The 23,199-nt window shown below is 49.8% G+C and overlaps 1 protein-coding gene across 1 annotated transcript in view; it reads left to right on the forward strand.

Annotated features, from left to right (window-relative positions):
- The first annotated feature begins 2,543 nt into the window (after window positions 1-2,543).
- The window catches only part of NOD1 (nucleotide binding oligomerization domain containing 1), a 34,017-nt gene continuing 13,361 nt past the window's right edge, over window positions 2,544-23,199 (forward strand). The window contains exons 1-9 of the mRNA XM_008067597.2: window positions 2,544-2,601; window positions 5,573-5,894; window positions 7,426-7,600; window positions 11,657-13,481; window positions 15,920-16,003; window positions 17,875-17,958; window positions 18,753-18,836; window positions 21,535-21,618; window positions 23,046-23,129. Coding sequence (XP_008065788.1) covers window positions 5,694-5,894; window positions 7,426-7,600; window positions 11,657-13,481; window positions 15,920-16,003; window positions 17,875-17,958; window positions 18,753-18,836; window positions 21,535-21,618; window positions 23,046-23,129 — 2,621 coding nt within the window. The 5' untranslated portion in view covers window positions 2,544-2,601; window positions 5,573-5,693. The remainder of the gene's footprint in view (window positions 2,602-5,572; window positions 5,895-7,425; window positions 7,601-11,656; window positions 13,482-15,919; window positions 16,004-17,874; window positions 17,959-18,752; window positions 18,837-21,534; window positions 21,619-23,045; window positions 23,130-23,199) is intronic.

The raw sequence follows: 23,199 nt of genomic DNA on the forward strand, positions 1-23,199 counted from the left end.
GTTCACCACATACTTTTTTGAGACTAGTTTCTCTCACATGGTATCTGCTGTCTTCATTTGTGCGGTATTCTTATTTAATTCATGCTTAATGTTGAACAGTATTCTACGGCATGACTGTCCCACACTCTGTTGATTCATTCACTCATAGCTCTCCTCTGTGGGAACCACAAGTTACTCCATCATCATCAACATTGCTAGGAGTGGAAGTCCCTTGTTTTAAAAAGCAAAACAAAACAATTGTCAGAACCCTGATTCTTTTCAAAAGGCGGATTTCTAGAAGGGGAAGTCACTAAATAGAAACTTTTCACAGGCTGTTGACACATACTGTCAAATGGCCTTCCAGAGGCTTCGGCAGATTTACGTTCCTCCCCGTGGTATATGAGAGTCCTGACTCACCATACATCAACAGCATTTTTCTATCTTACTTTCTGATCTTGGCGAGTCTGCAAAACTGCCAAATTGTATGCAATTGCTGAAAGGAATTTTACCTTGAGTATAAACCAGTAGGTCCAGTACTTATTTTCTGTGTTTGTGGAATTATCAGTGACCTCACTTCTTTAACTCTGTCTTATTGACTTTCTGCTGAAACTGATCTAAAAAGCTAATTCGGGTCATTCCTGGTATCAGTATTTCAAAATGGAAATCTGCGATGGGGGAGAAAGGAATTTTTATGTCTCCCTATCCCAGCTTCGAGTGACTGACTGCTCGAGTGCTGGGTCATCCAACTCAGTGACCACTGGCCATGTGTGGCTCCTAGACACTTGATATGTGGTTGGTCCAAATTGAGATGTGCTGTAAGTATAAAACACACGGCAGATTTCAGAACCTTAGTATAAAAAAAAAGAACATAAGATAGTTCATTCGTTTTACATTGACGGTATTAAAATAATATTTTGAACATATTAAGTGAAATATACCATTAAAATTAATTATGTCTGTTTATTTTTACTTTTATTAGTGTGGCTACTTGAAAACTTAAAATTGTCATGAGGTTTGTGTTTAAAAAAAATTTTTTTTTGACACAGGGTGTTACTGTGTCAACCAGGTTGGAGTGCGGTGGCCCTGGCCCAACCTCAGTCTTCCTTTTGCTGGGAAAGGAGGAGCAAATCCCCTTCATCAACTGGACCCACCCTTTACCAGGTAAAGAAAGTAAAGGATCTCCTCTCAGGGCTGGAATCCCTGGCTCTCTGGTGTGGTGGCTGGTGACAGATGCTCAGGGACTTGGAATTTGTTGACAGTGTCCCATGGTATGGGTTTGGTCTACTCTTGGATTCTGTTTACCAGGGCACTGCAGTTTCAGTTTCCTCTGCCGACTTCCACACCTTGTTGAATTCCTGCTGAATCGAGCTAACTCTGCCCACCTGATTAAATCTCAAACCAGGGCTCTGGAGATCATGAAGCATCCTGCTTGCCAAGTGGCTGACGTGTCCTGTGTTGCTTTATTTAGGTGGCCACAAATCAGGAGACTTTCCTTAAGTTTCTGTCTTTGGGGGTAGGAAGTGGCAATGTCTGTGGAGGTTATTACAGGAAAAGTCTGGGAAAAAAAGTCACTGTTTTTTGTGGGAATCACAGGCTTGAAAGAGACAGAAGCAGTGAGTAAAATGGCCCCTCTCGGTGGACAGCCAGGGCTTAGGAGGGGAGGGAAGGAAATTGACGTGCATTACCAGCATTCTACAGGATGGCACATGGCATTATGACATGCCAAATCACAAAATGAGGAAGTAGCTTCCTTTCCAGTTTTCTCTCAGACTTATGATTCTCTTAAAGAGGAAGTCTCAGTTCTGTGCTACTATGTTTCTGACATCTCTCAAATACCTCTAAGAGAAAACAGGTCTCAAACCTAAAGTCTTGTCAGGCCATAATACTACCTGGAATACGATACCATCGTTTTATTTCTGGTAAATTTACTTTTGCATCACTTTCTATTTATTGCAAGTGATTTTTTTGTTTCCAATGGTGACATAAAATTGCCTCTAAAATGAATATATTAGAGTTTTAAAAAAACAATTAAAAGCAAAAAGTTAAGCAAATAAAGCGCAGGTGAGACTCAATTATGTCAAGAACAACAACAAAAAAGTTGGGAATGTCTGTCATTTAGAAAACACCAGTCTAAAAGAGGAAGGTAGAGTATTCTGAGGTCTGAGAATTCTGGACTTAAAAGTGATCCTGTCGCCGATTTCATTCATTCATTAAACTTTCTTTTCTTTTTTTTTTTGAGTTGGAGTCTCACTCTGTCACCCAGACTGGATTGCAGTGGCACGCTCCTGGCCACGGCAGCCTCGACCTGCTGGGCTCTGGCGATCCTTCCTCAGCCTTCCAAGTAGCTGGAACTACAGGTGCGCACTACCACGCTCGGCTAATATTTTTGATTTATTGTAGAGATGCGGTCTTGTCAAGTTGCCCAGGTGGGTCTCAAACCCGCGGGCTCAGGCAATCCACTCACCTCTGCCTCCCAAAGTGTGGGATTACACCGAACCCGGCCTTAAACTTTCTTTTCTTTGATTTTGCAGATTCCAGAAAGAAATTAAAAATTGAAGCTTTAAGGAATGTTGCTTTAGAGTTCTGACTTACTTCAGAGAGTGATGCTGGAAACTTAATAAGGTATTATTTGTGATCCCTTTGCCTGGAAATTCATTTTCCATGCTCTAAGTTTGAGTCTGTGGGCATCCTTTGTGGCAAGAAGAGTTTCTTGGAGACAGCATATTACTGGGTCATGGTTTTTAATCCAGTTTTCCATTCTGTGTCTTTTCAGTGGTACATTTAGTCCATCCACATTTAGGCTGCTTATTGAAATGTGAGAGTTTGTCCCTGTCATAATGCTCTTATAAGGCTGTTTTAGCTTTTGTGTTCTTATATGTGTATGTTTTCATTTTTGTGAGTATGCTGTGTGTTTTGCTGCTTCTGTGTCTATTTGTGATCTTGAGGCATATGGGCTTTCTTTTGTTTCTTTTTTCTTCTGTGCACAGCACCTTTTAGAGCATCTCCTGTAGGCTAGTCTCCAAGCAGCATATTTTTTTAGGGATTGAATGCCTAGGAAGGATTTTAATTCTCCTTCACTGATGAAGCTTAGCCTGGCTGGGTAGGAAATTTTTTTTTTTTTTGAGTTGGAGTCTCACTCTGTTGCCCAGACTGGAATGCAGTGGCCGCTCCCGGCCACAGCAGCCTTGACCTGCTGGGCTCCGGCGATCCTTCCGCCTCAGCCTTCTGAGTAGCCGGAATTACAGGCATGCGCTACCACATCCGGCTGATTTTTTGATTTATTGTAGAGATGAGGTCTCGCTGCCCAGGCGGGTCTCGAACCCGCGGGCTCAGGCAATCCATTTACCTCAGCCTCCCAAAGGCGCGGGATTACAGGCTGAGCCACCGAGCCTGGCTTGGGTAGGAAATTCTTGGTTGAAATTGTTTATCTCTGAGAACATTAGAGATTGGGGTCCAGTTCCTTCTGGCCTGTAGTGTTTCTGCAGATAAGTCTGCAGCAATTCTGATTAGTCTCCCTTGGTAGGTATAATAAGGTATTATGAACCCCTAATTTAAGTGCAGTATTATCATCTAGTATGTCTAGGGGAACCCATTTTCTAAAGCTGTGGATCCTAAAGTGGGTCACAGAATTGACCACAGTAGAAAAGGCAGAATTAGCATCTAAAAGATCAGCAACTTTGAGTAGAATATAGCAACTGACAGTCATTTTCACCCCTTAACATTCTTTTTGGTGAGAATCCCTGACCCCTCTCTGTTGCTTGGAATGTTAAATTGTGCTGTTACTTGCTCAACTACTTAGGTTCTCAGAGGGAAGTTATTGTGTGGGGTCCGGCCAGGAAGCTCTATATGGTTTGCAGTGTTTAGCAATTTGATAGATGAAAAAAGAAAAAATGGAGGAGTGTCAGGGAGGATACTCACATGTGACTTGGTGGAAAAAAAATTGAGAACCACTGGACTTGACTGCGAACAGATGTGGCTTGTGAAACATGTTAGTGATATCAACAGTATTAAAAGATCTATGAAATTATTATTATTATAATCAGGATTAGACTCTGTCACCCAGTCTGGAGTCCAGTGGCACAATCACAGCAGACTCGACCTCTGGGCTCGGGTGATCCTTCCACCTCAGCCTCCTGAGTAGCTGAGACTACAGATGAACACGTCCTGCTTATTTTTGACTTTTTATAGCAATGAGGTCTTGCTGTGTTGCCTGGGCTAGTCTTGGATTCCTGGCTCAAGTAATCCGCCTGCCTCGGCCTGCCAAAGTGCTGGGATTACAGGCATATGTCAACGTGCCTGGCCTATTAAATTATTTTGGGCTCAACAAACTATCTTTGAAATGTGTAGGTTTTCCTACCTACACAGTAGACAAAATGGCTGTCCCTGTTCTTTCCATCTCCAAGATTATAATTTATTCTACATATAAGGGTGACTGGAGAAGCGGCTGAAGGCTCTTATATGGGTTTTTTGGTTGTTGTTACCAAAAGAGCAAATCAGTGCAGTTATGGGATAACCCAGATGGATCCAAGTTATTTTTTAATACTTCAGTCCCTGTGCCTACCCTGACATGCACAAGGTTTTCAGGATTTTCAGGAAGATTCGATTGCCATCTAATACTGGGAACTCCATGCCAACTCTCCCTCTTGCCTCCTGCACCTCAGCCCTCCCTCTGTCCCCTTCATGCCACATGTGGCCACTGTATCTTCTTTGTTCCCCAGGGTGCTTGCATATAACAGACTTTGGAAAGGGGTGGAGGGGTACACAGCACAACCCAGAATGGGGAATAGCGACTAGGATATCACTAGCCTCAGATTCTTTGGCTCTGGCTACCACAGGGGGCTTCTTGCTGGCTGTCTCTCTCCTCAGGCTGTTTTGTGCCCTTACCCTCTTTCCCACCAATCCCACGGGTCCTCTGGTCTAGATTCTGGGCCCTCTCCCCGCTTGCGGGGGATGCAGAAACCTCCCATCCCAGGTGACCTCGTTATGTAAAGTAACACATCTTTCCATCTCTATGCCAGTCTAGGATCAAGGCATACTTTTAGTTTTTTAAAATAATAATACTACTTGCCAGGCTTGGTGGCTCAGCCTGTAATCTCGTGCCTTTGGGAGGCTGAGGTGAGTGGATTGCCTGAGCCTGTGGGCTCGAGACCCGCCTGGGCAGGCAAGACCTCATCACAATAAATTTTAAAAAATAGCCAGGCGTGGTAGCGTGCGCCTGTAGTTCCACTACTTGGAAGGCTGAGGCGGAAGGATCGCCGGAGCCCAGCAGGTTGAGGCTGTGGTGGCCGGGCGTGGCCACTGCACTCCAGTCTGGGCGACAGTGAGACTCCAACTCAAAAATAAAATAAAATAAAATAATAATACTAATTAAGAAGTTTTACTAAACAAACGGGTTGTCTGCCTCTGGTCACCTACCCTAGTCAAGTAGCCCACAAGCAGAAGCAGTTATTTTTTTTTCTTTAGTACATCTCAGATGAAAGTCTTAAGCATGGCTCCCTCCTGCTATAAGTAGAGAAACCCCAGGATCAATGGGAGGGGGAGGGAAGTCCTCTTGTGGCTTTTGCTTTGTTGATGATTTCATTGATCTCTTCAGGGGCTGCACTGAGAGGCTGGACCCCCGGAGGGCTGGCCCCAAATCCTGACTGCCCTTCTTCTAGGAGGACACACGCAACTGAAGATGAATTGGGAAAAAGTAGCTACTTGTTACTTTAACTATGGAAAAGCAGGGCCACGGTGAGATGGAAATAATCTCCCCAGATTCTCGCTCCCGCATTAAGTTGCTGAAAATCAACCGGGAACTTCTGGTCACCCACATCCATAACACTCAGTGCCTGGTGGACAACTTGCTGGAGAATGACTACTTCTCAGCTGAAGATGCGGAGATCGTGTGTGCCTGCCCCACCCAACCCGACAAGGTGCCCCAGTGAGAGGAGTGGGCCTTGGCAGTGTGTGAACCCTGGTAGCTAGAAGAGGCTTCTCTCTACTGGCTCCAGGAAGAGTTTTGGGAGTGTAGTGCATTGGGCAGAATTTCACGTTGAGGGTTTTGATAGAACATAAATACCCAAGTTATCGGCATATTGTACAATCAATTTCTCTTCTGGATCTGCGTCTAAAGCAAATACCTCAGTTCTCATTGCCGTGTGTATGGGTTCCCAGAGACTTCTTTTATTTTTATTTTATTTTATTTTAAAGATGTGGGGTACAATTCAGGGTTAGGTATACAAATGTTCATTATGCAGGTACCCCTGTTGATGAAGTGTGCCGCTCCCTCCCTTGGCAGTTTGAGACTTCTTTTTATATCCACTTTAAAGTAGGAAGAGGAAAAAGAGCACAAAACACTAGCAGTGATGTTCCCTCCGTGTCTTTGAGCTCTGGAGGGCTGCTCATTGCTGGGTAAGACACAGATGGGCAGTGCCTCAGATTCTGGAATGACTATATCCTAGGCGGGTCCACAGTAAAGGACTTTTCACATCCCCCTAGAGGAAGGCTTAGCAGCCCTCAGCTTCACTTAAGCTTTGTGTCATATTCTCAAACATAAAATTGAGGCCAAAAACTCCTTTGGTTACAGGAATGACAGAGCCTATTTGTGATATGATCCAGCTGGGGCTCAGAAGAGACCAGAACAGTTTCTGGGGAAAGCCCACTCGCACACTTGTATGCTTTGTCTCCTCTCTTGATTTTAGTTTCTGGCATTTTTTTTTGAGTTGGAGTCTCACTCAGTTGCCCAGACTGGAGTGCAGTGGCCGCTCCCAGCCCCCACAGCCTCGACCTACTGGGCTCCGGCGATCCTTCCCCCTCAGCCTTCCAAGTAGCTGGAACTACAGGCGTGCGCTACCACGCCCGGCTAATTTTTTGATTTATTGGAGAGATGAGGTCTCGCCAAGTTGCCTAGGTGGATGGCGAACCCGCGGGCTCAGGCAATTCACTCACCTCGGCCTCCCAAAGTACGGGATTACAGGCTGAGCCACCGAGCCTGGCTCTGGCATTTTTAATAAGAAAAAAAATCCATTTGTAACATATTACTTATGAGGGTCTGTCATCCTCTTGTTGTGTGGCTACTATGTCCCACCTCATTGGGCCCAAGGGGTGATTTATCTTCTCTTCATACTCATTCCTGGACCACAGTAGTGTCAGGTTAAGAGGGAAACGGAGACAAAGACAGAATTCCATGGGTGACATGGCCCTGGTTAGAGTCTGACCTTCTTCTTTTTAGGCTCATGGAAGACTCCTGGTTTGTTAGAGCTGTGTGGTTTTATTTCTCGCTAAGGGGTTCCATTGCACAGATTCCAGGCCCCTAGCATGTTGAATCTCACAATGGCTGGGTGGATGTTCAAGCTCCTGGGTGTAGTAAGAGCTTGGAGCCCTGCCTAAGCCTGCCTGGGGGTCTTTCGGGTCGGAGGATGCCCCTTATCCCAGCTCATGTCCCCATGTTTGTACCGCCACCAGGTCCGCAAGCTTCTGGACCTGGTACAGAGCAAGGGTGAGGAGGTATCCGAGTTCTTCCTCCACGTGCTCCAGCAACTCACAGATGCCTTCGTGGACCTCAGGCCTTGGCTGTTGGAGATCGGCTTCTCCCCTTCCCCGCTCATTCAGAGCAAAGCAGTAGTCAACACGGACCCAGGTATGAGGCAGCCCTGGGGACCACAGGCACCAGTGCAGGCCAGGCTCTGGGGTCGGGAGAGGCTGGAGCGGTTAGACCCAGCCAGGCCTGCATCTCACTTTAGGAAGCAGACCCAGGGGCTATTTTCATTTAGAAAGGAAGAGCTGGGCTGGGCTCAGTGGCTCAGTCTGCAATCCTAGCAATTTGGGAGGCCGAGGTAAGTGGATTGCCTGAGTCCACAGGTTTGAGACCAGCCCAGGCAATGTGGCAAGACCTCCTCTCTACAATAAATCAATAAATTAGCCAGGTGTGGTAGCGCACGCCTGTAGTTCCAGCTACTTGGAAGGCTGAGGCAGAAAGGTCACTGGAGCCTAGCAAGTCGATGCTGGGGTGTCTGTGAGTGTGTCACTGCTTTCCAGCCTAGGAGATGGAGTGAGATTCCAACTCAAAGAAAGAAAAAAGAAAAGAAGAGAAGAGCTGGTCCCTGTCACCCACATGCAGCCCAGGTGGCCAAGACTGAACTGACTACATGTAGCAGTCTGGTTTATACAGGGGCCTGTGGAAGTGTGTGAATGGCCTCTCTTCCGATTTCTTGCTTCCTTCCTCTTCCGACATACATGAGCGTTTTAATGGTTGCACAAATTCAAGGTTTTATTTTATTTTTTCCTTTCAAAAATCTTTCTAGATTTGGTTCTAGGTCAAGTACTTTTCCATCACCCCTGGGTGCCTATCTTTGTTTCCAAAGCACCCTTGAGAGACCCCATTAGTCAACTGATGAGTTCAACAGGTGTTTTTGCTGTACCCACCACATGCCAAGGCACAGTGCTGGATGTGAGGGAGACAGTGGTGAAAGGCACTGAGTGGGGTCCTGCCCACAGGAAGCTGAGTCTGCTGGAAGGTGCCACCACTGCATAATCTCACAAATGTGTCCTTGCAGATGGCAGTCAGGGCGGCTGCAGTTTTAGGCATGTGAGAGCATGTAATTGGGCCAGGATCGGCTCTGAGGATCTTTCTGGACCTGGCGCAGAGCAAGAACAAGTCATCTTTCCTTGCTTTTGAACTGGAGACAGCTATTGGCAATATGTCACCTCCAAGGGCCCAAACAATGGCCCATTCATGCATTAATTAATTAATTAATTATTTATTTATTTGAGACCGCACCGCACTCACTGCTGCCTTGACTTCCTGGGCCTAAGAGATACTTCCACCTAAGCCTCCTGGGTAGCTGGGACTACAGGCATGCACCACCATGCCTGGCTAATTTTTTGTAGAGATGTGGTCTTAGCATGTTGCCAAGGCTAGTCTCAAACTCCTGGGCTCAAGTGATTCTCCTGCCTTGGCCTCCCAAAGTGTTGAGATTACAGGTGTGATCTACCATACCCAATTCCAAACAATGACTTTTATAGAATCCAGTTTGACCTCGGAAACAGAAGCAAAGGACAGTGTCCTAGAGAGTCAGGTCTATGTTTAGGGAAAACAAGGCCAATCAGCAGAGTGTCAGGGCCACACTCTGGCTTCCATGGTCCTTGCAGGTACCCACCAGCCACTGCCAGCTTCTTACTCTGACTGTGCTTTCCTGCCTCATCTCATTTCCTTCCCTCTTGAAAAAAAGAAAAATATTCCCATGAGGAACCGTTCCTTCAAAACGCTTCTCTGGGCCAGATATGGTGGCCCACATCTGTAACCCTAGCACTTTGGGATGGAAAGGCAGGAGGATCCCTTGAGGCAAGTAGTTTGAGACCTGCCTGGGCAACATAGCAAGATGTCCTCTCTACAAAAAAATAACAATAAAAAAGTTAACTGGGTGCAGTTGTATACCTATAGTCCTAGCTACTCAAGAGGCTGAGGCAGGAGGATCACTTGAGCCCAGGAGGCTGCAGTAAGCTACGTTTGCACCAATGCACTCCAGCCTAGGCAACAGAGCAAAACCCTGTCTGTAAAAACAAATAAAACAAAAATACTTCTGTTGGTTCCTTTAACCAGCTTTTAAAGTATAACTCACTCTACAAGAAACCACACACGAAATTCCATTTATATGAAATGTCTAGAAAAGGCAAATTTATAGACAAAGCAGGCCCAGGGTGGGGGCAGGGATTGTCTGCACGCAGGCTCCAGAGAAATCTAGGAGGAAGATGGGTGTTTTAGAACTGAATTATGGTGAGGTTTGCACAACTTTGGAAATTTACCAAGAATCATTGAGTATTATATAACCTGAGTGAATTTTATGGCATATAAATTATGCTTCAATAAAACTGTAAAAAAAATACAGTTCACTTTACAAATTTGAGATAACAAAGTTGGACTAAGTTGGTAAGAATGGGTTATAGATAAATCTGGAAACGTGCTTGCATGTCTAATTTTTGTTAATTGAATTAAAATTAACCCATACCTATTTTATTTTATTTTATTTATTTTTTTGAGTTGGGCTCTCTGTCACCCAGGCTGGAGTGCCATGGCACCATCAATGGCTTACCACAGCCTCAACCTCCTGGGCTCAGGCAATCCTTCCACCTCAACCTCCTGAGTAGCTGCAACTACAGGTGTGTGCCACCACATCTGGCTAATTTTCAAAATTTTTTTATTTGTAGATATGAGGCCTCAGTATGTTGTCTAGGCTGGTCTCAAACTCCTGGGCTCAAGCAATGCTCTTATCTTGGTCTCCCAAAGTGCAAGGATTACAGACATGAGCTACTGCACTCAGCCTCCAAAAACTATCTTTTTTTTTGAGTTGGAGTCTCACTCTGTCGTCCAGACTGGAGTGCAGTGGCCGCTCCCGGCCACTGCAGCCTCAGCCTGCTGGGCTCCAGCGATCCTTCCGCCTCAGCCTTCCGAGTAGCCGGAATTACAGGCATGCGCCACCACACCCAGCTGATTTTTTGATTTATTGTAGAGATGAGGTCTCACTGCCCAGGCGGGTCTCGAACCCGCGGGCTCAGGCAATTCACTCACCTCAGCCTCCCAAAGGCGCGGGATTACAGGCTGAGCCACCGAGCCCGGCTCAAAAACTATCTTAAAGGAACTTGTGGGACATCCTTTTGTTTGAGAAAGAACCACCTCCCTTTCCGTGTAAGTCCCATTTTTGCCCCACAGATTTGCTGGGAGCGTGACGCCCACATGGACGTGTTAGGTGTCTTCTCCCCCGTGGGTAGTATGGGGCTGCCCTCTGGTGTGTGCCAGGCATCCATGATGGAAGGTCCTGGGCCTGGGAGCCAGGCTGTCGTGCTCTGTTTAGGGTGGGGCTGGTTTTCACTGGCTTACTCAGCTTTGCAGTGTCTGAGATGAAAAACAGCTGCTTTGTAACCCAGTGCTGTATCTCACCACCAAAGCTTTTGGCATCTGGTTTTCCTGAAATTAACAGTTGTTTTAAGAGCGGTATTCGAAGCACAAGAAAGGCTAGAGGCATTTCTTCCTCAAGGATAAGACCTTCCATGGGGACTGGCTCCTGCTACTTGAATAAGACCCTGGGGGCCAGACGTGGTGGCTTGCCTGTAATCCCAGCACTCTGGAAGGCCGAGGTGAGAGGATGGCCTGAGCCGAGGGGTTCAAGACTAGCCTGGGCAACATAGTGAGACCTCATCTCTACAATAAGTAAAAAAATTAGCCAGGCACGGTGGCACATGCCTGTAGTCCCTGCTACTTGGGAGGCTGAGGCAGAAGGATCGCCTGAGTCCGGGAGATTGAGGCTACAGTGAGCTATGACGGTGCCACTGCACTCCAACCTGGGCAACAGAGACTCTGACTCAAAAAAACAAAAAAACTAGGAAGGTTGGGCCTGCCCAGTAGCTCAAGTGTGAGTGGGCTTCAGTTTTTAGCGGCAATTCCGTGACAACATTGCAGGGAAAACAGGGAGGCCTGTCCCAGAAGCCCATCCCCGGCGAAGTCTGTGGCTCTCTGGCTAAACCTGAGGTCACGCAGACGGGAGCCCGGGCTCCTCTGCTGGCTCCGTGAGGCTCCCCAGAGCCCCAAGGGCGGGGTGGTCGCGCTCAGGCAGCAGTTTAGTTTGCCCGCGTGCCCCTCTTCCCTGCGTGACGCGGTTTCCTCCCGTCTCCCCTCCCCCTCCCGGCCACCCACCCTCAGTGAGCAGGTACACCCAGCAGCTGCGCCACCACCTGGGCCGCGACTCCAAGTTCGCGCTGTGCTACGCCCAGAAGGAGGAGCGGCTGCTGGAGGCCATCTACGTGGACACCGTCATGGAGCTGGTGGGCTTCGGCCACGAGAGCCTGGGCAGCCTGGGCAGCCTGGCTTGCCTCCTGGACCACACCTCGGGCGTCCTCAACGAGCAGGGCGAGACCGTGTTCGTCTTCGGCGACGCCGGGGTGGGCAAGTCCATGCTGCTGCAGCGGCTGCAGAACCTCTGGGCCACGGGCCGGCTGGACGCGGGGGTCAAGTTCTTCTTCCACTTCCGCTGCCGCATGTTCAGCTGCTTCAAGAAGAGCGACACGCTGTGTCTGCAGGACCTGCTCTTCAAGCACTTCTGCTACCCGGAGCAGGAGCCCGGGGAGGTGTTCGCCTTCCTGCTGCGCTTCCCCCACACGGCCCTCTTCACCTTCGACGGCCTGGACGAGCTGCACTCGGACTTGGACCTGAGCCACGTGCCGGACAGCTCGTGCCCCGGGGAGCCCGCGCACCCCCTGGTCCTGCTGGCCAGCCTGCTCAGCGGGAGGCTGCTCCGGGGCGCCGGCAAGGTGCTCACGGCCCGCACGGGCACCGAGGTCCCGCGCCGGCTGCTGCGGAAGAAGGTGCTCCTGCGGGGCTTCTCCCCCAGCCACCTGCGCGCCTACGCGCGGAGGATGTTCCCGGAGCGCGCGCTGCACGAGCGCCTCCTGGAGCAGCTGGAGGCCAACCCCAACCTCTGCAGCCTGTGCGCCGTGCCCCTCTTCTGCTGGATCTTCTTCCGGTGCTTCCGGCACTTCCAGGCCACCCTGGACGGCTCGCCGCGCCTGTCCGACCGCGCCGTGACGCTGACCGACGTCTTCCTGCTGGTCACCGAGGTGCACCTGAACAGGGCGCAGCCCCGCAGCCTGGTGCAGCGGAACACGCGCAGCCGGGCCGCGACCCTCCGGGCCGGCCGCGACACGCTGTGCGCGCTGGGGCAGCTGGCCCGCTGGGGCACGGAGAGGAGCCTCTTCGTCTTCGGCCAGGAGGAGGTGCGGGCCTCCGGGCTGCAGGAGGGAGACCTGCAGCTGGGCCTCCTGCGGGCGCTGTGGGAGCCGGGCCCCGGAGGGGACGAGCCGGCCTACGAGTTCTTGCACCTCACCCTCCAGGCCTTCTTCACGGCCTTCTTCCTCGTGCTGGACGACAGGGTGGGCACCCGGGAGCTGCTCCGGTTCTTCCAGGAGTGGGCACCGCCTGGGGAGTCGGAGGCCGTGTCCTGTTATCCCCCCTTCCTCCCTCTCCAGTGCCTGGGGCGCAGCAGCCTGGCCAAGGAGGACCCCTTCAAGAAGAAGGACCACTTTCAGTTCACCAACCTCTTCCTTTGCGGGCTGCTATCCAAGGCCCAGCAGAAGCTTCTGCGGCACCTGGTGCCCGAGGCGGCCCTGAAGAGGAAGCGCCGGGCCCTGTGGACGCACCTGTCGTCCAGCCTGCGGTCCTACCTGAAGAGCCTGCCCCGAGTCCACAGCGACGGCTTCAGCCAGGTGCAGGCCATGCCCACCTTCCTCTGGATGCTGCGCTGCATCTTCGAGACGCAGAGCCAGAAGGTGGGGCAGCTGGCGGCCAGGGGCATCTGCGCCAACTACCTCAAGCTGACCTACTGCAACGCCTGCTCGGCCGACTGCAGCGCCCTGTCCTTTGTCCTGCACCACTTCCACAAGCGGCTGGCCCTGGACCTGGACAACAACAACCTCAACGACTACGGTGTGCGCGAGCTGCAGCCCTGCTTCAGCCGACTCACCGTGGTCAGGTGAGGCCACCGGGGGCGGGGCTCAGGGCCACCCGGATTGGCGTCGTGGACCCGGGTTCCCTGTATCGGCAGTGATCCTAGGACCCGTGGCCATGGGTCTTGGGGCGTCTGGACCTCTTCTCTCTCGGGGTGGCAGAGGACAAGGGGCAAGCCTTCGAGTCGGGGGATCAGCCCCAGCCGGTGCCCTTGAGCACAGTGCTTGACCTCTCTGAGCCCCTGGGAAAAGGAGATGCTTACGATCCTCGCAGTTCTAGTCGTGACAGTCAGCATTTACTGAGAACAGGTGAGGTGCGTGGTAAATGTTCCCTAATTCCATGGTCTTAACAACCCTATAGGTACCATTACTGTCTCCATTTTGGCAAACGGGGAAGCGGAGGCACAGAGGAGTTAATAATTTGCTCCGGGTCACACAGCGAGGACATGGTGGAGCTCGAATGCATAAGGAACCTACCTTTGAAGATGAGTGTAAGGCACAGAGACAGGCCTCAGAAAGTTTCTGGCACAGGGCAGCTTTTATGATTGCAGAGACAGCCGACCTTGTGCTAATTGGCATTAGTTACTTTCCATGCTCAAAGCCAGCGGCAGCCCCGCGCACTGCCAGAGATCTCGGTCGAAACGCTGACTCGTGCTTATTTTCCTGTTCAGTGGTTCAGAGGAAAGAGAGGCCAGTCTGCTTTCTTCTATTAGCATTTCCTGTATAAAATAAGCCTTGTAAATCTCTACAGGGGCTTAAATTCTCCATTACTTGGCTCATGCATTTCCGAAGAGCAGCAGGGATTTGGAACAGACTCCCCGTGTCTGTTACAGCAATGCCAGGGTGTAAGCTGCACGGGCCGGGGCTGTCCTGGCCTGCACACTGGAAGCCCAGAGTCTGTTCTCTGCATTCTCGGCCAGTGTAGACCCAGGCAGTGTCACACCCACGGTCACCTTGTGTCCATCTCAGAAAAGGGAAACTGCACCAGTGAGTGATCCTGCCCCATCCTGCTGTCCTCAGGTGAAGTTTTCCTCCTTGTCAGTGAGAGAAAAGCAGTTCACAGAAGAGTGGGAGGCTATGGAAAACCACAGGGAGATCTTCAGCTTTCTGCCAGCATCAGCTAGGAGTCGTTTTGGCTGAGTAGAGAAAATGCAAAATCTTGGTGGCTTAAATAAGTTACAAGATTAGTTCTCTTATGCAAAAGTCTAGGGGTAGGCAGTCCAGGACTGGTATGGTGTCTCCATGCACACCAGGAGCCCAGGCTCTCTTTTGTCTTGCTGCTCTGCCATCCTCACAACCCGACTTTCACCACTTGGCCCAGGGTGGCTGCTCAAGCTCCAGCCATCTAGTCAACATTCCAGCTACCAGGAAGAAGGAAAGAAAAAGAAGAGCACACTAATTTTTTAAGACTTCTCAGCTATTTCTAATGATACTGCTGCTTAGATTTCACTGGGCAGAACTTAATCGTATGAGCCCAGCTGAAAAATGGAGGATTCTGTTGCTAAGAAAGCATAGATATTAGGACTGCCTGATAGCCTCTGCCATCTGGGCTGACCATGCAATGTACATACACACTGTGCCCCAGCACCACACTGGGCACGATGTGGGAAGGGTCCAGAGTGTCTGACCCGATCACTGTGATGTGGCCTAAAAACCAAGCATTTACCTGTTTTCAGCCTTTGACTTATGCCAGAAGTCAGCGTGCAGGTGAAACTCGGCCTGTGGCTTGTGTTTGCGAGTAGTTTTATTGGAGAACAGCTGCACCTGGGTACTGACTACTGGCAGCTTCACGTGATGGGCGAGTAGTGGTGTCAGGGACCGTATAGCCCACAGAGCCTGAAATGCTTGCTATCTGACACTTTGCAGAACCACGTGAGCGGCCTCCCTTGACAGGAGGACCTGGGACCTCTTCCAGTGGCAAGTCAGGTTTAGCACATACATTTCCAATTGGGGAGGCTGTTGGCATTTGGGGTGCGACAGTTCTTGGGCCTGTCCTGCACCTTGTAGGACACCTAACATCACAGGTCTCACCTGCAAGATGACAGGGCGTTCCCTCCCCCAGTCACAATAACCATACAAGCGGCTTCTCACACTTCCAAACCCCTGCCCCCTGCTAGACAATGAGAACCACAGGCAGGGTCTGGCTGCACATGGTACACACACAAATGAGGGATCTTAGAGGTGGCTGGCCTCACGCGTCCACATGTGTCTCCCGTGGCCTGTGGGATGAGCCAGGTGTGTGCCAGCCTTGCTGGTGGGCCAGGATGGGGTGGGTTTGGCGGCCCCATGGTGGCCAGGCTTTTCAGGGGCTATTTGGTGACTGTTACGGCCATTCTCCAGGGAGTATGTATAGCTGGGGACACTCCAGGGTCTGTAGGCTTCTGGATCTTTCTTTTTAGAGTCAATCCTCCTTCATTATGAGCAGCTGCCCTGATGCATAATTTTCCTCACTGTTCTGTTTCAGACTCAGCGTTAACCAGATCACTGACGGTGGGGCAAAGGTGCTGTGTGAGGAGCTGACCAAATACAAGATCGTGACATATTTGGGGTATGTCTTTCTCAAGAACTCTGGGCTCGCTCCTTAGCAATAATTCAGAGCAGTAGGAAATGTTCATTCATGTGGATCACCGGGTGATTGACGTGGTGGCCCCAGGCCTGGAAGAGCACTAGATCAGGAGATAGGAGTCCTGGGTTCTGTTCTTGGCTCGGCCAGTCATGAGGTCTCACTAAGCCTCAGCCTCCTCACTTAGAAAATTGGGGTCCTCGTAGGCAAGTAGTTTTACAACTGGTTATTGCAGAGAGAGAAAACGTGGGCATGTGTTTCATGAACGTTAGAATCTTGTTCTAGTCTTTACTGTTGTGGGTTCATAATCCCTCATCCAGAACCCTCAAGGCAAGACAGGAACCAGGATTCAGAGCACAGGCTACACAGGAGAGATGCGGCCACATAGGTCTAGGCAGTACCCCGTTCTTAAATACTTCAAGACTTCTGCCACAAAATGTGTGACTATTCAAACCAAGCAGGGTAAATAAAGCCCATAAGTAGCTCCATACCCAGTTGCCAAAAGAATTGTGAACTACTTGGGCTGTTCAGAACCTTTGGGACTTTGGAGTTTGAGGTGAGGGGGCTCACGGGGGCTGGTTCGGCCATCCCTTAGCTCTGGGAGCTGGGCAGTTGTACTGCTTCTTTGGGTCTCAGTGGCCTCCACTATAAGTGGAGGACGTGGAAGCAAAGGATTCTCAGCTACCCCTCAGCTCCGGAGCTCTGTGTGACAGGGGAGCCCTCGAAACCTCAGTTTAGGGACTTCTTTCACCCTCTTTCTGCCTTGCCATTGAGTTGGCGTTGAGTGGAGAGATGGCTGAAAGGCAGACACTGGTAGGTTAAAGATTCAGGGAGAAGCTGGGTGCAGTGGCTCATGCCTGTAATACCAGCCCTTTGGGAGGCCGAGGTGGGAGGGTCACTGGAGCCCAGGAGTTTGAGACCAGCCTGGGCAACATAGCAAGCACTAACTCATCTCTACAAAAAATTAAGAAGTTAGCTGGGTGTGGTGGCACACACCTGTAGTCTCAGGAGGCTGAGGTGGGAGAATCTCCTGAGTTCAGGAGTTGAAGGCTGTGGTGAGCCGTGATCATGCCACTGCACTTCAGCCTGGGCAAAAAGAGAGAGACCCCCAACTCAAAAAAACAAACCAGAGAGAGATGCTGAATGAAATCTCAATTGAGTAAATACCCACCGCTTGCCAGTCATTGAGCATTCATATGTCAGCACTTTGCATCTGTTGTATGATCCTCCTAACAGCCTTCAAGGGAGCTGTAATCATTACTGCTGTATGACAGATGGAGAAACTGAGGCACAGGGAGGTTAGGTAACTTGCGCCAGGTCATAAAGCCAGGGAAAGAGGTGGTGCTGGCTTTGAACCTGTGCTGCGAGACTTCAGAGCCTCAAACTCTGGTCTCCAAGTGTCCCCCTTTCAACCCAGACTTTGGAAATCAGCAGACAGCATACACTCACTTAAAAAAAAAAATGAGAGCCGGTCTCGGTGGCTCAGCCTGTAATCCCGCGCCTTTGGGAGGCTGAGGTGAGTGGATTGCCTGAGCCCGCGGGTTCGAGACCCACCTGGGCAACTTGGCGAGACCTCATCTCTACAAAAAAAAATCAAAAAATCAGCTGGGCGTAGTAGCGCACACCTGTTGTTCCAGCTACTTGGAAGGCTGAGGTGGAAGGATCACCGGAGCCCAGCAGGTCGAGGCTTCAGTGGGCAGGAGTAGCCACTGCACTCCAGCCTGGGTGACAGAGTGAGACTCCAACTCAAAAATAAAATAAAATATTAAAAATATATATATATATTAAAAAAAAATGAGGGTTATGAAAGTGACATTAGGAGTCATAGAGTCTCATGGTTGTGCTTTCTCTCGAAGTTTATACAGCAACCAGATCACTGATGTTGGAGCCAGGTACGTCGCCCAAGTCCTGGATGAATGCCAGAGCCTCACGCACCTCAAGTAAGTGGGGACGGCGTGCAGGGTCCTTGGAGACGTCTCTTGGCCACCCCTTGCGTTATTCAAAGAATAAATGTCACTGTAAAGAGCTTTCGCCCTAAAACCCTCTGCTTGCCCCAGGGCCATGTGGGTCACATTAAGAAGGAGACCTGTGTGTGGAAGGTGAGCCGCCATGTGGAAGAACTGTGACCCGTGGGTGAGGCTCAGACCCTGGAAGGGCTACCTGCCATTGGTGGGGGGAAAGCCTGGCGTTTTGATTTCATTAACTACTGACTGACGGGATGAGAGGCCTGAACTATTACCCTTTCTGGGGTGCGAGAGAAAAAGGCCCTTTTCCTCCAAGGGAATTAATTACCCATCTGGCTGCAAGCAACTGCTGGGTGCCTTGCCCTGTCATAGACGTGCCCTGGCAAGGGTGACAGAGCACCAGGTGTGGAGCCTCTGGGCCCACCCTGGCGATGGCCACACGCACCTTGGCCACTGACAGTCCAAGCGGGACTCCCAGGCCTGTTGATGAGGGTGAGGGATGCTCCTGGGGTTACCTGGAGGCCCCCAGGGAGGGCTCAGCTCCCTGAGTTTCTGCAGAGGCCGCGGGCCTTCTGGAGAGGGATCCTGCCCGCCTGTCCTCAGGGCTTCCGGTCTCTCCCCAATAGGAGGCCCAAGCGTGGCTCTTGTGGGTCCCCGGAGAAAGACCGTATCTCCCAAAGGGGCGCTGGAGAGGCTCTGTGTTGGGGAAGAGGGCAGCCCATGGCGGAGCCCTGCAGAGCTGGAGGCTGACTGTGTGTGACTCTCCGCAGACTGGGAAAAAACAAAATAACCAGCGAAGGAGGGAAGTGTCTGGCCCTGGCTCTGAAGAACAGCAGGTCGATCTCTGAGATTGGGTGAGTGGAAGGGAGCGCATGCCTGTGGGCGTCACACAACCTGCTGCTGGTCCTTTTGCACATCGGCAGACCAGACGGACCGCTGGGTCTAGCTGTGGGGAAGGGGCAGCAGGCAGCTCTCACCAAGGGTGCCCCAGCGGCTTCTGTAGGGCCACATTGTGGGGAGTCCCAGGATTGACTGCAACTCTGACTGCACAGGCTATAGTTAAGTCATGCGGAAGTCAGTATCATCACCACCAGCAAAGGGAGGGGGCTGTCCTAGCCAGACATGGTAGTATCTGCAGACAGATGTTCTTTAGTTTAAGAATATGATCTTGGCCGCATACAGCGGCTCATGCCTGTAATCCCAGCACTTAGGGAGGCTGAGGCGGGTGGACTGCTTGAGCCTCAGAGTTTGAGACCAGCTTGGACAACATAGCGAGACTTTGTCTCTACAAAAAATAAAAAAATAGAAAAAAATTAGCCAGGTATGGTGGTGCACACCTGTAGTCCCAGCTACTCGGGTGGCCGAGGCAGGAGGATTGCCTGAGCCCGGAGGGTTGTGGCTGTGGTGAGCCGTGATTGTGCCACTGCACTCCGTCCTGGGCGACAGAGTGAGACTTTGACTAAAAAAAAAGAAGAATATGATCAGTCCCTCTGGGTGCCTTGTTTTTCTTTAATTTTTTAAAATTGTGGTAAAAATATACATATCACATATAATTATATAATATAGTATATAACATTTAATATATATGTTATATATAACATATACTATCTTAGTCATTTTCAATTGCATAGTTCAGTGATGTTAAGTACATCCATATTCTATACAACCATCACCATCATCCATCTCCAAAAGTCTTTTCCTCTTGCAAAACAGAAACTCTGTGCCCATTCATCAATAACTCCCTATTCCCCCTCCCTGCAGCCCCTGGCAACTACCCTTCTGCTTTCTGTCTCTATGGTTCTGACCTTGGTTCTGACCTAGGTACTTCATAAATGGAATCATGCAGTATTTGTTGTTTTGTGATTGGCTTATTTCACTTAGCATAATGTCCTCAAAGTTTGTCCTTGTTGAAGCATGTGGCAGGATTTCCTTTCTTTTTAAAACTGAATGATACTCCGTTGTATGGATATACCACATTTTGCTTGTCCATTCATCCAGTGATGGACACTGGGTTGCTTCCGTGTTTCAACTGTAGTAAATAACATCGATATGAACATGGGCACACAACTATCTCTTGGAGGTCCTGCTTCCCATTCTTTAGGCTATATACCCAGAAGTGGGATTGCTGGATCATATGATGATTCTATTTTTAATTTTTTGAGGAACTGCCATACTGTTTTCCACAGCAGTTGCACCATTTCACATTCCTACCAACAACAGTGCACAGGGTCCCAATTTCTCCACATCCTCACCAACACTTGTTGTTGTTGGTGTTTTTGATAGCAGTCATCCTACTGTGAGGTGGTATCTCCTTCTGATTTTGATTCTCAAGGCTTTTAAAGCTTTTTGTATCAGTATCATTTTCTGATGGATTACAAAGGAACATGGGTAATTTTATTTGGAAACTATGAAAAGGAATTAAAGTTGTCTTCTGGGAAGATAATTATTGTTAACACTTGAGGTCAGTTAACTCTACCACTTTCTCTTCCTCTCTCTGAACTGGTTTTTTTAATATAGTAAAGGTCAAGCTATGTGTACAGAATCTTATCCCAGTTTTCCTCTTTATTACAAATTTGATGCCATTCAATTGTATACATATACTTTTTTTTTTTAAAGCAAAACACTGAAAACTCTTATTCTGGGTTTTACAAGCCACACCTGGAAGGTTGTAGGCCGGGAGCTTGCTTGGGGCGTGCGTGTTGGAAGCCGGCCATGGTGCTGTTGGGTGGGCCAGCAGGCTTGCTTTACTCTGTGTAGACATGCCTCCTTATCCTGTGAGGAACAGCTGGCACTTTGTGTGGGCCAGGCGCGGCTCTAAGTGCTTTGCATTTATTAGCTCAGTGAATCCTCCCACCAACTCTATGAGGGAATGTGCTTATTATCCCCATTTTACAGCTGAAGAGACTGCGGCCCAAGGGGTTACATAATCTGCCTACATTCATACAGGTAGCAGGTGGTGGAGCCAGGATAGGAGCCCGCCATCTTTCCATACAAATGGTTTTAGCAAGAACCTCTCAGATGGTCTGCCTAGGGGAGAGAATGCAGCTCTGTCACCACAGTTCTCCACCAAGACAGCAGCGGTTTGTTTGGTAACATCCTCTCTATGTAAAAGGAACGTGGCTGACAAGGTTTTTGAACCTACTTCCTGATCTTGCTTCGTGGATGATCGTGTCTTCAGGAACATCTCTGACTCCTGCCCAGAGCTGAATAGGTGCTGGGAACCGAGCACCGAGACAGCCTCTCCTTCAGACTGCTGGGCATAGGCTCCCAGACTGAGTCTTGGGTGAGACTAGGTCACCAGTTGTGCAGCTTGCCAGGGAACTTCTCCCAAGGCCTCCCCTGCTCGCCATTTTCTGTTGCCTTTTGCATTTGAACCCAGAGCAGCCCACTAGGGGCACAGTGTGAGGACTTTGTGCCCAGGCCACCACTCCCGCGACCGAGCAAAAATGCTTGTTGAGAATGAATCAAGGGGAGGCCACAGGCAGAAAATAAGGGGTGAGTGTGGCTGTGCTTTGGAGGTGCTAATGCTGACGGTCTTGCCTCTGCCCGCAGGATGTGGGGCAATCGAATCGGGGACGAAGGAGCTAAAGCCTTCGCAGAGGCTCTGCAGGGCCACCCCAGCCTGGCCACCCTGAGGTAACTGGTGTCTCTGGGGCCAGCTTGTTCACTTCCAGTGAAGGAGCTGAGGGGGTGAGGGTGACTGGCTTTCCTAACAGGAGAGGGGTTTGCGTGTGTGATTTTTCTTTCTCTTTTAAGACTTCTTTTTAAATTGATACATAAGAGGCATATAGTTCAGTACATTACTCTTGAATGTTTAGCTCAATTAATTTTGCATACGAGATCCAACAATTAGGTTCACGAATCATCCTAGAAAAAGTGCTACATGCCTCATTGCTGAATATCACCACAGTCATCTTCAAAGTACTCCCCTTGGAAAGCTAGGCAGCGATGCCAGCACCTAGTCCAGCTGTCAGAGCAATTTTGGAACTCTTTTTCTGGAGTGGCCATCAGAGTTAGTTGTCATTAGTTATTGAGGTGTGACAGTTAAGCTCATGAACTTGCCACTGTGCGCTTACGTTAGTAGCACAAATAACTGTATTGGAACACCCTCCCTGCTTACCTGATTTGGCCCCCATAGCTTTTTTCTTTACCCAAAGATAAAGGAAATCTTGAAAGGAAAACATTTGATGACATTCAGGACACCAAGGGTAATACGATGATGGGTCTGATGGCCATTCTAGAAAAAGAGTTCCAAAATTGTTTGGAAGGGTGGACTAGGCACTGGCATTAGCTCATAGCTTCCCAAGGGGAGTACTTTAAGAGTGACCATAGTGATATTCAGCAGCGAGGCACTTTTTTCTAGGATGAGTTCACGAACTTAAGTGTCAGACCCTATATGTCCACACCAGTGTAACCACCTCCCAGTTCAAGATGTAAGACATTCCCAATCCCTCAGTTACTTCCCCATTCCCTTTGGGAGTGGGAGGAGGGTTTCCTAAGTCCATATGAAACTTAATGGAACACTGGCCGGCAGATTCCTGTCCTTTCCTTGTTCTCAGGATAGTCCTGGAACAGAGACTCTTTCCTAGCTTCTTTAGGCCTCTGGCGAGCCCTGGGGCTTTGATATCTTCAAGGCTCTGCCTCTGCCCTTCCTGCCACCGAAAAAGAGTCCAAGAAGGTGGGGACAGTAGCAGAAGAGCCTGACCAAGGTCTCTCTGATGGGGCACCTTGGAAATGCCAGTCCTCTGAAGCAGGGCTCACCGGGCCTTTTCAGCCTCCAGCCTGTACGTAAAAACCCCAGACACTGAACCTAGTCCCCTGTTCTGTGAGCAGGCCTCGCTGGTGTCCCGTTTTCTGTCTGGCCTGCCCGCATACTCTATGTGTGGGCTCTGGGCCAACAGCTCCTGGGCCCTGCTGACACGGCCGGGCACTGCTGCTTCCTGCCTCGAGTCAGCCTGGACAGGTGCCACGTCTAGGCAGACGCTTCCCAGCTGTTTTGGTGTTGAGGCCAAGAGTGCATGTGGACATCTCTTCTAACTCACCCCATGTGTTTTCCTTCCCAGCCTCGCATCCAACAGCATCTCCACAGAAGGCGGAAAGAGCCTTGCGAGGGCCCTGCAGCAGAACACGTCCCTGAGGATATTCTGGTAATAGCCAGGGTCATTTTGCAGGTTGAGGCCTCAGGAATCATTCCTGGGGCTATGGCCTGGATCCTAA

Source organism: Carlito syrichta, unplaced genomic scaffold (genome assembly GCF_000164805.1).
Source record: "Carlito syrichta isolate Samal-C Ts95f unplaced genomic scaffold, Tarsius_syrichta-2.0.1 Scaffold107564, whole genome shotgun sequence".
Lineage (NCBI taxonomy): Eukaryota > Metazoa > Chordata > Mammalia > Primates > Tarsiidae > Carlito > Carlito syrichta.